At 38.6% G+C, this 13920-nt stretch overlaps 1 protein-coding gene across 1 annotated transcript; it reads right to left on the reverse strand.

Moving 5' to 3' along the window:
• Nucleotides 1-2973: 2973 nt before the first annotated feature.
• Olfr1368 (olfactory receptor 1368) lies at nucleotides 2974-3918 on the reverse strand. Its single transcript, NM_146534.1, has one exon. The coding sequence runs from the start codon at nucleotides 3916-3918 to the stop codon at nucleotides 2974-2976; it is 945 nt and encodes a 314-aa protein (NP_666745.1).
• Nucleotides 3919-13920: the final 10002 nt, after the last annotated feature.

The following is a 13920-nucleotide window of genomic DNA, read 5'->3' on the forward strand; positions in this document are numbered from 1 at the left end:
TATCCTATTCCTGTGAAAGTTAGTCCTCAAGGAGGAGGATTTCAGGTCATGCCATAATTCTGTTTTTATATGATTACATGGTATTCAGTTGTGTACATGTACCATATTTTCATCATTTATGTCAGTTGTAGGACAGTTAGGTTTTTTTCCTATTTCTTAGCTATTGTGAATAGAATAGTAATGAAGACAACTAAGCAAGTATCTGTGGAATAGGGTATTGAGTCCTTTACACATATGCCAAGGAGTGGTATAGCTGTGTCATAATGTGGCTGCACCAGTTTGCAGTCTCACCAACAGTGAATGAAATTTCCCCTATTCCCCACATTTAGGGTTGGGGATCAAGACAGGGTTTCTCTGTGTAGCCCTAGCTCCTGGTCTTATTCTGTAGACCAGGATGGCCTCAAACTCAGAGAGATCCACCTGCCTCTGCCTCCTGAGGGTTGGGATTAAAGGTCTGCGCCACCTCCCACTCCACCCCAAGATTCCCACATCTTTTCCAGCATTTATTGTCAGTTGTTTCATAGATTTTCACCACTGTGACTGGAGTAAGATGAAATCTCAAAGTTGTTTTGGGGCATGTTGCTTTGTTTTGATTTTGAAACATGGTCTCTATAGCACACAGACTGTCCTAGAATTCATGGTGTAGACGAGGATGGCCCCAAGTTCTCAGAGATCCACCTGCCTCTGCCTCCTGATTGCTGGCATTTATGATGTACAACACCCTTGCTAAGGGTGACAAACCCAAGCTATTTCTTAACCACTTTTTTCTGGAACTCCCTCCCCTTGTTCAGAGCCATAATCCTTTTTTTTATTTTTAATGAAACATTTGTTTGTTTTGACACTTTGGTTTCTTGAGATCTTTATTCTGAATATTAATCCTCTATATAGCTGTATAGCCGGCAAAGAGTCTCTCCCACTCTTTGGGCTTCTCCTTTATTATATCTTTAGCTATGCAGAAGCCTTTTAGTTTTACAAGGGTCCACTTCTCACTTGACATCCTTCATTCCTAGGTAAATAGAGTCCTATTCTGGAAGTGCCTTCCTACACCTTTATCGTGTAGGCTTTTGCATATGTGGAGGTCTTACCCAGTAATTTCAGTGTTTCAAGTTTCACTTTGAGCTTTTTGGTCCTTTTGGAATAAGGTGCACTTCTCCTTCTTTCTCTTTCCAGCTCCTCCTCCTCCTCCTCCTCCTCCTCCTCCTCCTTCTCCTTCTCCTTCTCCTCCTTTTCTTTCTCCTTCTCCTTCTCCTCCTCCTCCTCCTCCTCCTCCTCCTCCTCCTTCTCCTTCTCTTCTTCTCCTTCTCCTTTTTTCTTCTCTTCTTTTTCCTCCTCCTCCTTCTCTTCTTTTTCTCCTTCTTCATCTTCTTCTTCCTCCTCTTCTTCCTCTTCCCCTTCTTCCCCTTCCCTCTTCTTATTCCTCCTCCTGCTCCTTTTATTTTTTTAGTTATTATATAATCACATCATTTTCCCCTTACCTTTCTTCAAACCCCTTCTTGAGCCTTCTGGAAATCATGGTCTTTTTTCCTTTGGTTATTATTGTTACACACACACACACACACACACCTGCTCTTAATATTCTTTGCTTGTCTGTTATTCTTTGTCTAGAAGTAGGGCCCCATGAAATTTCCTCATTCCATGTTAGCATGTGTCCTGGTACTATACTCTAGAAAGCTGAGAAAGCTCTGAGTGTCTAAAATCCTAAGTGGATGTGTACTATTTGCATGGCACGGATATGACAAGTACTCCAAAACTTCCATCCCTTGGGAAAAGAGTAAAGCCTTCCTCCTGAGAAGTTCATGTACACAATGTGTGCAAAAAAAAAAATGCCCACCATAGCTTTCTCCCAGTCCCCTGGATATTTACAGCCTGGAGACTGCTTCCCTACCGTGATGTCTCTTTCTGGCATTAACTAAACCTGTTTTCTTGTTCAGCTCTAAATAATAACTCTGCTTGTTCTTTATCTGTGTGTATAATCCCTGCCTTTGGTTCTCAGACTACTGAAACAATGGAATCCAAGAAATTTTGATTTTCCTAAGAATCTCATGTTGAGAAAAGTAAAAGAATGAAGCCTGTTGCCAACCAAAGGAGTTTGTTTCCTGAAGAGAAATTTCACTCAATTCTGACAACTTGTTGCACAACCTTATGGGAGAAATAAGCATGGTGTTAGTGCTGGGTAGGGCCACACCTCAAAAATTCAAAAGCCAAAAATGAGGACAGAAGGTGGCAGCCTCCTTACAACAGTTGTAGGCCAAGCAGTGACCTGAGGCCATTAATTCTCATGGAGTGCACTATTGATCCTGGATTACAGCCATAGTGCCACCATGTTCTTGCAAGAACAAGCATCAATAATGGAATGTGCACACTGTCATGAACATACTTTTAGAATTTAAATTTTGGAGAATTTTTAAGAGGGACCTAAAATATAGATCCTACATGTTCTATTGGTACTGCAAACATGGGATGATGGATTAGTAGAATAGCAATGACAATAAAAATGGATGGATTTGTGCTTTCTTTAGATAGCTCCCTTAACACACAGGAACATAAAACATGATTCATTGTTTTCATGTGGCCACTAGATCCACTTAAACTCATATAAAAGGGTTAAAATCTTTAATATAATAGTTGATAGCTACTCCCTCCTGCTACTCCTTGTTCCCACTTCCCTCCTTCCTCTCCATAATTGTTTTTCTCATTGATCTGATAAAACACCTGGCAACACAGCTTAAAGAAAGAAGGGTTTATTTTGGCTCCAGTTTCAACACATCCACTGCATCCCAGTCAGAACATGAAGCAACTGACTGCATTGCATCCACAGCTGTGAAGTTAAACATAGTGAAAGTCAACATTGTGCCTGAGAAAATTCTAGGTACAGATGATGCCAGGGAAATGGTCCTGAATGAACTGATCTGCCACTATGACAAGGGCCAAGATATATTTCCACATTCTGGAGGAATATTTTTTCCATTGACCTCACACTTTGCCAGAATGCTTGTCCATTCCTAGAATTCTCTTCACTGCATTCTTTACATCTTTATTTCTTAAGGTATAGATCAAAGGGTTAAGGCTGGGGGTGACAATGGTGTAAAAAAGGGTAAAAAATTGTCCTTCCTCATGAGATATGGTGTTCTGTGGTTTCATATACATGTAAATGAGTGTTCCGTAAAACAGTGTTACAACTGTGAGGTGGGAGCCACATGTATTGAGGACCTTTCTCCACCTTGTCGCTGACTTGATCTTCATCACAGCTTGAGTGATAACTGCATAGGAGATGAGGATTAGAGATAGAGGTACTAGAAGAAATATGACTCCAAGAGTAAACACAACGATCTCAATCACTCTGGAGTAAACACAAGCCATCTTGATCAATGCAGGCATTTCGCAGAAAAAATTATCCACTTCCCGGTGCCCACACCTTGGCAACTTCAAAGTCAAGGAACAAAGAATTAACGCACTGCCGAGACCACCCAACCAGGCCGACAGCACCATCTTCTGGCAAAGCACAGGGTGCATTATTACTGTGTAGTGAAGAGGTTGACAGACAGCAGCATAGCGGTCATAGGCCATCACAGCCAAGAGGAGACATTCTGTGGCTCCCAGGTCCAGGGCAAAGAAGAACTGGAGTACACACCCTCCGTATGTAATAGACTTCTTTGGGCCCCATAGATTTACCAGCATCTGTGGGACAATGCTAGTAGTATAACAGAGGTCCACGAAAGACAAATTAGATAAGAAGAAATACATGGGAGTATGGAGCTGAGAGTCCAGATAGGACACTAGAATAATGGTTGTGTTTCCTACCAGAGTCACAATATAGAAGACAAAGACAACTGCAGAGATGATGTGCTCCAGTTGGGGTCGACTGGAAAATCCCAGAAGGATGAAGTCTGTCTCAGAGCTTTTGTTGTTTATTTCCATTGCTCCTTAGGAAAGGCTAGAAAGCAGTATTATAATAATCAAAATTTTTGGTATGGAATGGAAAGTCTCTGTATTTTGTCATGAATATCTAAAATCCATGCATCTGCATGTGTCTTCTTATTAAAGCATTTTTAAAATATTTGTCAGTGACCAGAGCTTCTCCATAGTTACTTGTAGCCAAGTGATTCTACAATGTGCTGAACCCAGTTCCTGTGCATTAGGAACACTGAAAACTATGAATATGCAGTATCATCTCACTCATGGTTCTGTGTGTTTTGATTTTGTGTTAAGGAATAATAATTACAAAAGTGATATTACATACTATACATGTGTATGTATATATAATATGCAGTAATATAATATATACTATATATATATAGTATGGTATTTATCACTTGATTGTGATTAATCTTTCCTTTATTAAAGGAACTGAGCTTCAAGCAAAATTTTTAATTTTTATATGCTCCACCACTTGACAACAGAATCACTTTTTTTTACATTCTTTTACAGATGCCTACATTCCAACCATTATAATTATAATAATCACACCACCTCCTCCTCGTCCTTCTCTTCTGAGTTTTTCCCTATTCATCATCATGGGCATTGTGCTTTCTGTATCAGATTTGGTGTTCACAACTACCCTTTTTTGTGATTACCATTGATATGTCTTTATCAAGAAGTAATAACCTTTCTAAGTATTAGCCTTTATGTGTTTGTCTCATTTTAATACCTTTAAAGTACTGTGCTACACATTCTGCTTGACTTTATGGATTTATTTCAGGGTTAAATATTGAACTAGTTCTAGAATCTTTTACACATCACAGACACAACAGCCATGTCAGCTTCTGTTCACTCAACCACTCTGCAGAAGTAGCCAGGCAGATGATTAGCAAGAGATATTTTATAGGATAAGCAGTGTGGTGACTGTCCTTATCAAATTCAGCAATCATGGATGGCTTTTCATATGCGTAGAGAACATAATTGTATTCCCTTCTTTGGTCGTAGGTTATTAAAACTCATGAAAGTTCTAAAACTTGAGTTTATATTAAATTTTAAAAGGACGGACTATCCACACTTCAAACAAGCATTATTCTCCCTGACCCCTTCACTTTTTGTTACTAGTTTTACATGATGGGTTTAAAGTTAAACTAAAATGTCTTGATTTTTTAACCTGGCTTCTAAAATGTACAAATGCACTTCTATGTGCAACATACAAGGATAGTACAATACATATGCTGTGCAGAGAAACCTTGGGGCAGGGTAAGACTTCATCTCCCAAAATGCTGCATTTACAAATTACCTAGGGTCATTGGATTTCTTAAAGCTGAGAATGTTCAGAACTTAAAAGCCGTGATTTCTAAAGTGGAAACAGACCTCAGAAGTTCTGACTTTAGCCTTCTGCGGCATAGATGTTCTTTCCAGAGAGCATTCAACAGCTCCCATTGTGCACACTCAGTGAAAGGGAAATCAGCTTTCCCTTTAAGGGGTGCCTCACACTTAGACTAAACACAAACTCTCCGTTTGGGGACATCTAGGCACTTTCTTTTAATTCCTAAAGTAACACCAGTAGGTCTATTCACAATAGCTTCTCATCTAAAATGGCATTATTACTAAGTAAAACAGATGCAATAATGAAACAAGGAAGATGCTGAGTGGATAAATGGTCTAGTAACTAGGGCAAAGTCAAAAAACAGTACAACCACCCCAGAAGCCTTCGCTGCATCTCACTCTTTATAACTCTTCCCAAACCATCCACTACTGTGATGTTTACTGCTTGATGGACCTTGCTTTTCATTTTATTAGGTTAAGCATGTAAATACAAGTGTCTGTTGGAGCTTATCAAAAAAATGGAGGTCCAACGAAATGGCTCAGCAGTTAAAAGGCATATTGTTTCATTTACTAAGTTCAATAATTTTTTAAGCTAAATAAACCAAGCATATCTGGGCACAATTTGTTATGTATAATTTTGAAATTGTCTTATACTTAAAGTTAAGTGGATCATTTATTTATTACGAGTAAATCAAGAGGTATGCTGTTATCATATGAAGCCCAAAGGGAAAAAAAATAAGGTCAAAAGGAGTTAAGATCCTGGGTTTAGACAACCTGTGTGACTGCTGCAACCAGTCTCTGCTGTTCCTTTACTGATGACCCCTATCAGGCTAATTGGCTTTTATACATCTTGGTTTCCTTCACTAGCAGTTATTCAAACAGCATCTGCTTGTTCAATATTTGGGGAAGGCTTACATGACAGAACAAATCTAGAATATTTAACACGTTGCTTGATGCCTGAAGACCATTCAGAAACTTCAAAGTACTCGAACTCGTCTGCTCCACTGAGGCCCACACTGATTTCTGTTGGATGCAGCAGACAATACTCACCCGAGGACAGGATAATTAGAATATGTTTCCAGCCAGGGAGAGTTTAAAGTTGTCATGCTTTTCTCTAGTTCAGATGTGCCCATGTTCCCACTAGGATGATCTCTCCCTTCATTAATGTTGCAGTTATTGAAAGTCCTTGTGCATGAGGATCTAAAAGACCTGAAAGTAAAGTTGCATGAACTACCAGCCACATTTACATCAATTCCACAAAGCCATTCATACTTAAAAGCAACAGTTAAACTAAGGTTCAATAGTAATAGTATCTATTTAATTTGACTGGTTGGATTGAAATTAGATCTGAAAACAATGAAAGAATCAGTGAATCCGTCCTGGCTAACCATTTGTGGTTCAACATTTGAAACTGTTTATGTTTTTATTCATTATTACACCTACTGTCTTGTATGAGGGCGCTGTGTTCTTCAACTTGTGTTCCAAGGCTACTTGGCTATAGTGAGAACTTATGCACAACTCTAAAGGCTACTCTGTTGCTGTGGTTTGGGCCCAAGGGGATTCGTGTCCCACAGAGGTGATTAAGGAAATCTAAGACTATAGTCAGAATCCTATTCAAATAACGATTTTATGATGAATTCCCTTAAGACAATACTTTCACCTCTTCTTTTTGTTTTATATTTCAAAAGAAATTAATTTCATAGATTTAAATACACAGTATAATATTATGCTTACATTGAAAGTCAGACGTGTGACATGTCTACCTATGAAGATTAATACATAAATTGAAATGTCTTTTAATCAGTGGATATCAGATCAAAGAACTTGGTTACCTAAGTGTTGCAACTTCAGAACAGAAAATAGTTGACCTCTTAACATACTTCTGAAATAATCATAATTGTTAGTACAAGAGTTGTACCATCCTCTTTCCATTGTCAATTAATTAAAATAACAGATTTAAAAAAATGGTTTTGGTCCCAGTATCCTTTTTACAGGTGAAAATTCTTGAGGCTGTCTTAAGTTCAATGACTGGAAATGTAACACTAGCTGAGAGCCTCCTGCCTTCTCGCTCTTCCTTCATTCCTATCTGAGTCACAGGAAATCATAGTGTTAAATCATGTTCATTGCACACTCATGTTTAAAAAAAGATATATCTTACCCCACATTCATATGTGAGTGCTTAGATAACCTGTGGTCTTATGCTTATTTTCTTTGAATTTAAGCATTTAATTGAAGCAAAGAAATCATAGTTTATGACACTCTAAAGGCTTTTCTTTTTCACATAATATTTTGTAAGATTTATTCCATATGTTGTGTCTAGCTGTGGTTCTCTGTCCATTATTATAGATTGTTATAATTATTATATATTATAACACTATTATATATTGTTATTATAGATTCCCTCGTTGATGGATGTTCACACAGATTATAATTTTCAGCTTATGTGAGTGATTCCATGATGAGTGATTTTATGTGGGTCTCATTGAACACACACTCAGGAAAATCATAGTGTCTGTGTACAGAATATGTTAGAAGTAAACTTTACAATCTATTTCTTCCAAATGAATTTTATCAGTTTGTCTTATGCATGTCACATGTAGATTATTCTATTGATTCACATATTCTACAGCACATAGCATTCTAGGCATTCAAATTATTGCCATTTAAAATGTAAATGTTATTTACCTGTGGCCTTGATGTGTTGTGAGATTCTAATGAAAGAGTCGGGACATCAAGGTTTCAGGGGAAAGGTGTTAATGTGCATACTTGGACATAAATGATTCCTTGTTCATAAAGAACACAAATGATGGGGACTGGAGAGATGGCTCAGAGGTTAAAAGCACTATCTGCTTTCAATTCCCAGTAACCACATGGTGTCACAACTATCTATAAGAGGGATCTAATGCCCTCTTCTGGCACACAGGTATATATGTGAATAGAGCACTCATATGTATTAAATAAATAATAAAAGTCTTTTTAAAAAGAAAGAATCCAAATGGTTTTTTAAAGATGGAGGTCTTCTCTATTCCCATATAGAGCTATATAAAATAAATAAAGTCTTTAAAAATAAAAAATAAATTAAAATCCAAATGGTTAAGAAAAATGGGGGTGGGATGATCTTTTCTTCTTTGACTCCCTGTCTGGTAATTCACTGGTTTTGGGTTTTGGTTTTTGGTTGTTTGGTTTTTGTTGTTGTTGTTGTTGTTGTTGTTGTTGTTGTTGTTTGGTTTTTTTTAAAGGTGGAATTCTAAAGATGTCCTGGACGTAGAGGAAGAGAGGGTCACTGTGGCATTTAACAAGGTCTCATGTAAGCATTTTGGCAGAGACTAAACCACGTAGTAGATTTTCTGTCCTTTCTTCAAGGTCTCTGGAAAGGCATATGAAGCATGGCAGAGGTTGTAGTCAAGTTTAACATATATTCAGCGCTTGGCCTGCATGGCTGTTGTTTTTCTTTTCCCTGGCTCTTAGGGCCCTTACTTGTCTTTGATGCATGAATCCCTTCAGGACCAGTGCATATCATCCTGGCTTATACTCCTGTAGCATCATCACATGGGTGGCTGGTTTTCCTTCCAATCAAGGCTTCAATAATGCTGGAGACAGATCTTATCACCAATGAGACTATGTAAGATGGGATCAAATGAGCCCCCCCAGTGCTAAAGTCATTATATTTATGGAGATTTTAAAGACACCAAAAGTTGAAAAGTATCCTTCAAATAACTTATTTGGGTTCTAATCAAGTCTGTATGGGGACATGAGCAGGGCAGCAGGTTTGTGATATACAATCTGTTGATGTCCCAATTTTGGGGGAGGGGGGACTCACTCTAATGTTGTTGGACACACTTTCATATGTTAGTGCCTTGAGTGGCATCCAAATGCCTTGAGAAATAAAACTCCTTAGGCATTCCTGTACAGGACCTCCAACACGGGCTGTAACATTCTTGGAAGAGTCTCCAAGTGTTCAAGTGTTGGAGGGCAGAGTCCCTTGGAGGGCAGTGGAGAGAGAGAGAGGGAGAGAAGGAGAGAGAGAGAGAGAGAGAGAGAGAGAGAGAGAGAGAGAGAGAGAGAGAGAGAGAGAGCCTGTGTGTCTTTGTGTCTGTGTTGCCTTTGGCTATATACTCATTCTAAGTCAAGGTTGCCACATGGCTTCTCAGATTTCATTTCCAAGGGCTTACATACATCAAAGGATACCATGATTGCTTCAAAATCTGTAGTCTGGACTCTGTGTGTGTGTGTGTGTGTGTGTGTGTGTGTGTGTGTGTGTGTCCCTCTATCCATTCCCCAGCATTGATTTTTGGGATTGAAACACACATAATGACCCTTAAACAGAATAATCCCATTGTACATACATAACCCCTGAGTCTCCCCTGGCATTCAAGGCAGATCTAATAAAGCGAGGTTCATGTGGTTCCCTGTTCTGTTGTGGTCAAATAGATGGTCCTGTGGTCACAAGAGGGAGAGTCTGGGACTACAGTGGTGAGACAAATAGGGGAACATATTAAAAACAATAAATGGCAATAATACATCCTACAAACAAATTTTTTTAGTGCTAAAAGAAGCTTTTCCCCACACTTTCATTCAACTAGGATAGTGACTGGGACAATTATAACAATGCATAAAGTCCAGGGGTGGCAGTTTCTGAGGAAGAGAAGCAAGAACAGTTTATTTGTTTCACTGGGTGGTGGAATCTCAAGATAATACTGCTTGTAAGCTGGTCATCCTCTGGAGTAGTCTGCAGTTCTCTGGAGTCCCAGCTCAGCCTCTTGAGATGGTGAGAACTTGCTCTCGGTTATCCTTTGATGCCACCTTCACTCTCCTGTGCTGGGTCCAGGGCGTCACCTCGACCACCTTTACTATAATGGGAGTGGAAAAAAATCAAGCAAGCAAGCACATCCAGCAGGAAACAATTGGGGTTTTATTTGTAACCTAAAGGACCCTGTGCTCAGTGGTCAGCGCTTGGCCTCACACTTACACAGCTGCCTAATTTAAAACCGTGCTGCTGAAAGGCTAAGTACAACTTTTTAGAACAGAATACAACCTTGAGCACATATTTTGATAATAAGAGGTAGTGATCCTGGAGAAACTTGAGTTTCTGACAAGCAGTTTCATTATACACAAAGAAAAAAGAAAAAGAAAAAGGGTTGATTTAACTCTTTGATAAAACATACTTCATATTTTATAATAAATTTTTTTGCCTTTAGAACATCTTTTTAAATCTTTTTCAAAACGTAATTAAGATCTAATTTTTAATATTTCTATTTCCCTCTACTCCCTCTTACCTGTCCCATCTGTCCACCACCATCTCCCTCCAAAATTTACAGATCTCTTTTACTTTAATCACATATGTGTGTGTGTGTGTATGTGTGTGTGTGTGTGTATACACAGAGAGAGAGAGAGAGAGAGAGAGAGAGAGAGAGAGAGAGAGGCCACTGAGTCTGTTTAGTGCTGTCTGCATCTATATGCGTCTAGCACTGCCTACTTGGTACTGATAGCCAATCAGAGGGCTTATCTCTAAGGAAGACTAATTTTCCCTCTCTCCACATTTATTAATTGCTTATAGTTTTTCATCTAGGGTGGGGCACTGTGAGATTTCCCTGTAAAGTTCGGTCTGGTTCTTCCCCCCAGCCCCACGCTCCCAGAAGATTTAGACTCAAAATATATTTACAAATATCTTGGCCATATAACTAGGCTCTTCTCTAACTAGATCATAACTTAACTAGATCATAATCATAACCCAATTATTTTAACCTACATTCTGCCATGTGGCTGGTTGCCTGTGCTCAGGTACAATATATCCATCTTCTCACATCTTCCTAGGCAGATCTTCCCACCCCTGGCTCTATCCCATAATTCTTTCCCCTCCTGGATGTCCCACTTTCTATTTCCTGCCTAAGCCACGGGCCACTGGCTTTTTAATTGACAGGTGATGCACCCATGCAATACACAAGATATTCGCTCTACATTGCCTTGTCTATGTTGGCAACTGTCAACTGTTGTTGACATGTTGGTACGTTGATATGTCGACTGTTGCTGGAATTGTCAGGTCTGCCGTAGGCAGCCACATTGTTGAGATTTCATAGGTAGAGTCCCCTGTTATTGCAGGAAGGCACAATCTCACTGCAGACTTTCTGGTCCTCTGGCTCTTACAACCTTTCTGCCCTCTCTTCAGTGATGTTCCCTGAGTCTTTGGCGCAGCAATTATGTTGTATCCGTTGGGGATGGATATCCGTAGCCAGTTTTTCTCTGCATTAAATTAGTTGTGGCTTTCCATAATGGTCTGGTTCTTCAGCCCTCTTTGGGCTGAAGCTTCTTTAGCTTCTTGATGGGGAGCAGGATCTACACTTACCTGTGGTGAAAGGATTCGGATTTGGAGTGTAGTTGGAATTATACTGGTTTAGAAAAGTAGTAGTAGTAGTAGTAGTAGTAGTAGTAGTAGGAGGAGGAGGAGGAGGAGGAGGAGGAGTAGATTCTTCTCTCAGGTCTATGACCTCTCCAACCATAGACAACTGTCTAGATTTCCCTCCTGTAAAGCCACTCTTAAATACAATTAGATATCTGTGGTAATCCCCAAGATAAAAGTATCACCATTTCACCACTGTGGAAATGTTCCTAGTCCAGACATTTTATAGCTAAATAAGACTACTTAATGTGCCTCTGCCAAGTGAGGCAGACTACGAAGCACCTGCTGATTCTGTGGGAACCAGTCCTCAAGGATGAAGCTTCTGGAAGAGTTCCAGCTCAATTACTCCAAGTCCTGTATCCAAAGTGCATCATACTTTTGGCAATAGGGACTTAACCTTCAAATTCTGAAAGGCAGCCAAAAGTAACAGTAATAGCTTATATTATTTTGGGAAGGGTGCTGTCTCGATTTTACATCAATTTGACAAGCTGGGGTCATTTGGGAAGAGGGAACCTCAACTGAGAAAATGCTCCCACCAGACTGGCCTATGGGCAATCTTGTGATGTATTTTCTTGGTTGATGATTGAACTGGGAAGGTCTCCCACACGGTGGGCACTGCCATCCCTGGGCTGGTTGTCCTGGTAGCTATAAGAAAGCAGACTGGGCAAGCCATGAAAAGCAAGCCAGTAAGCATGATGGAGCCACTTGACATCTGGGGCACTGATTACTTGAGCAGTGTTTTTATTATCCATATTGCTGAAGCTATCTTGGGTGCTTTGTGTTTCCATGTGAGGTTGAAGACTCTTTTTCCTATTTCTGTGAAGACTTTTGGTGGGGTTGCATTGAATGTGTAGATTGCTTTTGGTAGAATGGCCATTTTGACAATATTAGTCCTACCAATCCATAAGCATGAAAGGCCTTCCCATATTTAAATCTTTTCTCTTCCATGTCTTAAAGTTATTATTATACAAATCATACACTTGCTTGGTTAGCATTATCCCAAGATATTTTTGAGATTATTTTGAAAAGTATTTTTTCCTGATCTCTTTCTCACCCCTTTAGTCACTTTTTTATAGGAAAGTTACTGATTTTTATGGACTAATTTTATATATTTTATATATTATATACATTATATACAATTACATATATAATTATAGGTAATATAAATGTAGTTATATATAAATTTTTAATATATGTAGAAATTTCCTAATGGAGTTTTTAGGCTCATTTATATATACAATCAGGTCATCTGAAAATAGATATTTTGAGTTCTTTTCCTATTTGTATTCCCTTGATCTCTTTCAGTTGTCTTATTGTTCTAAGATTTCAAGTACTATATTGAATAGATATGGAAAAGTTTCTGGTTTTAGTGAAAATGATTTGAGTATCTTTTTGTTTAAAATTATATTGACTGTGGGCTTGCTGTAAATTGCCTTTATTATCTTATGTTTCTTGTACCTCTAGTCTCTATGACTTCTGTCATGAAAGGATGTTATATTTTGTCTAATGAGATGATAATGTGTTTTTTGTTTTTTTTTAAATAAGACCGTTTTTGAAAAAGTTTTTTTATTCATTTAATGTCTATGAGTACACTGTTGCTGTCTTCAGACATATCAGAAGAGGGCATCAGATCCCATTACAGATGGTTGTGAACCACCTTGTGAGTGCTGGGATTTAAACTCAGAAAGAGCAGTCAGTGCTCTTAACCTCTTAACTACTAAGCCATCTCTCCAGCCTGATACTGAGGTTTTTGTAGGTTATTCTGCCTATGTGGTGGGTTACATATATAACCGCACCTGCATTTCTGGGATGAAGCCTACTTGGTCATAGTGGATAATTGTTTTGATGTGTTCTTGGATTCTATTTGCAAATATTTTACTGAGAATTTTTGCATCTATGTTCATAAGGAAAAATGGTCTATAATTTTCTTTCTTCATTAGTTGTTTGTGTGGTTTGAATATCAGTGTAACTGTGGCCTATAAAAGGAATTAGGTAATAATCCTTCAGTTTCTATTTTGTGGAATATATTAATGTTGATTCTTTGAGAGCCTGGTAGAATTCTGTGTTTAATTCATCTTCTAATTATTGCTTCTATTTCACTAGGCTACTGAGTTCATCTAAATTATTTCATGTTGATTTGACTTTGGGAGATCATATATGCCAAGGACTTGTACACCATTTATTTCTTCTGGGTTTTCAACTTTGGTGGAATACAGATTTTTTGTTTGTTTGTTTGTTTGTTTTTGTTTTTTCGAGACAGGGTTTCTCTGTATAGC

The sequence above is a fragment of the Mus musculus genome, chromosome 13 (genome assembly GCF_000001635.26).
Source record: "Mus musculus strain C57BL/6J chromosome 13, GRCm38.p6 C57BL/6J".
In the NCBI taxonomy this organism is placed as follows: Eukaryota; Metazoa; Chordata; class Mammalia; order Rodentia; family Muridae; genus Mus; species Mus musculus.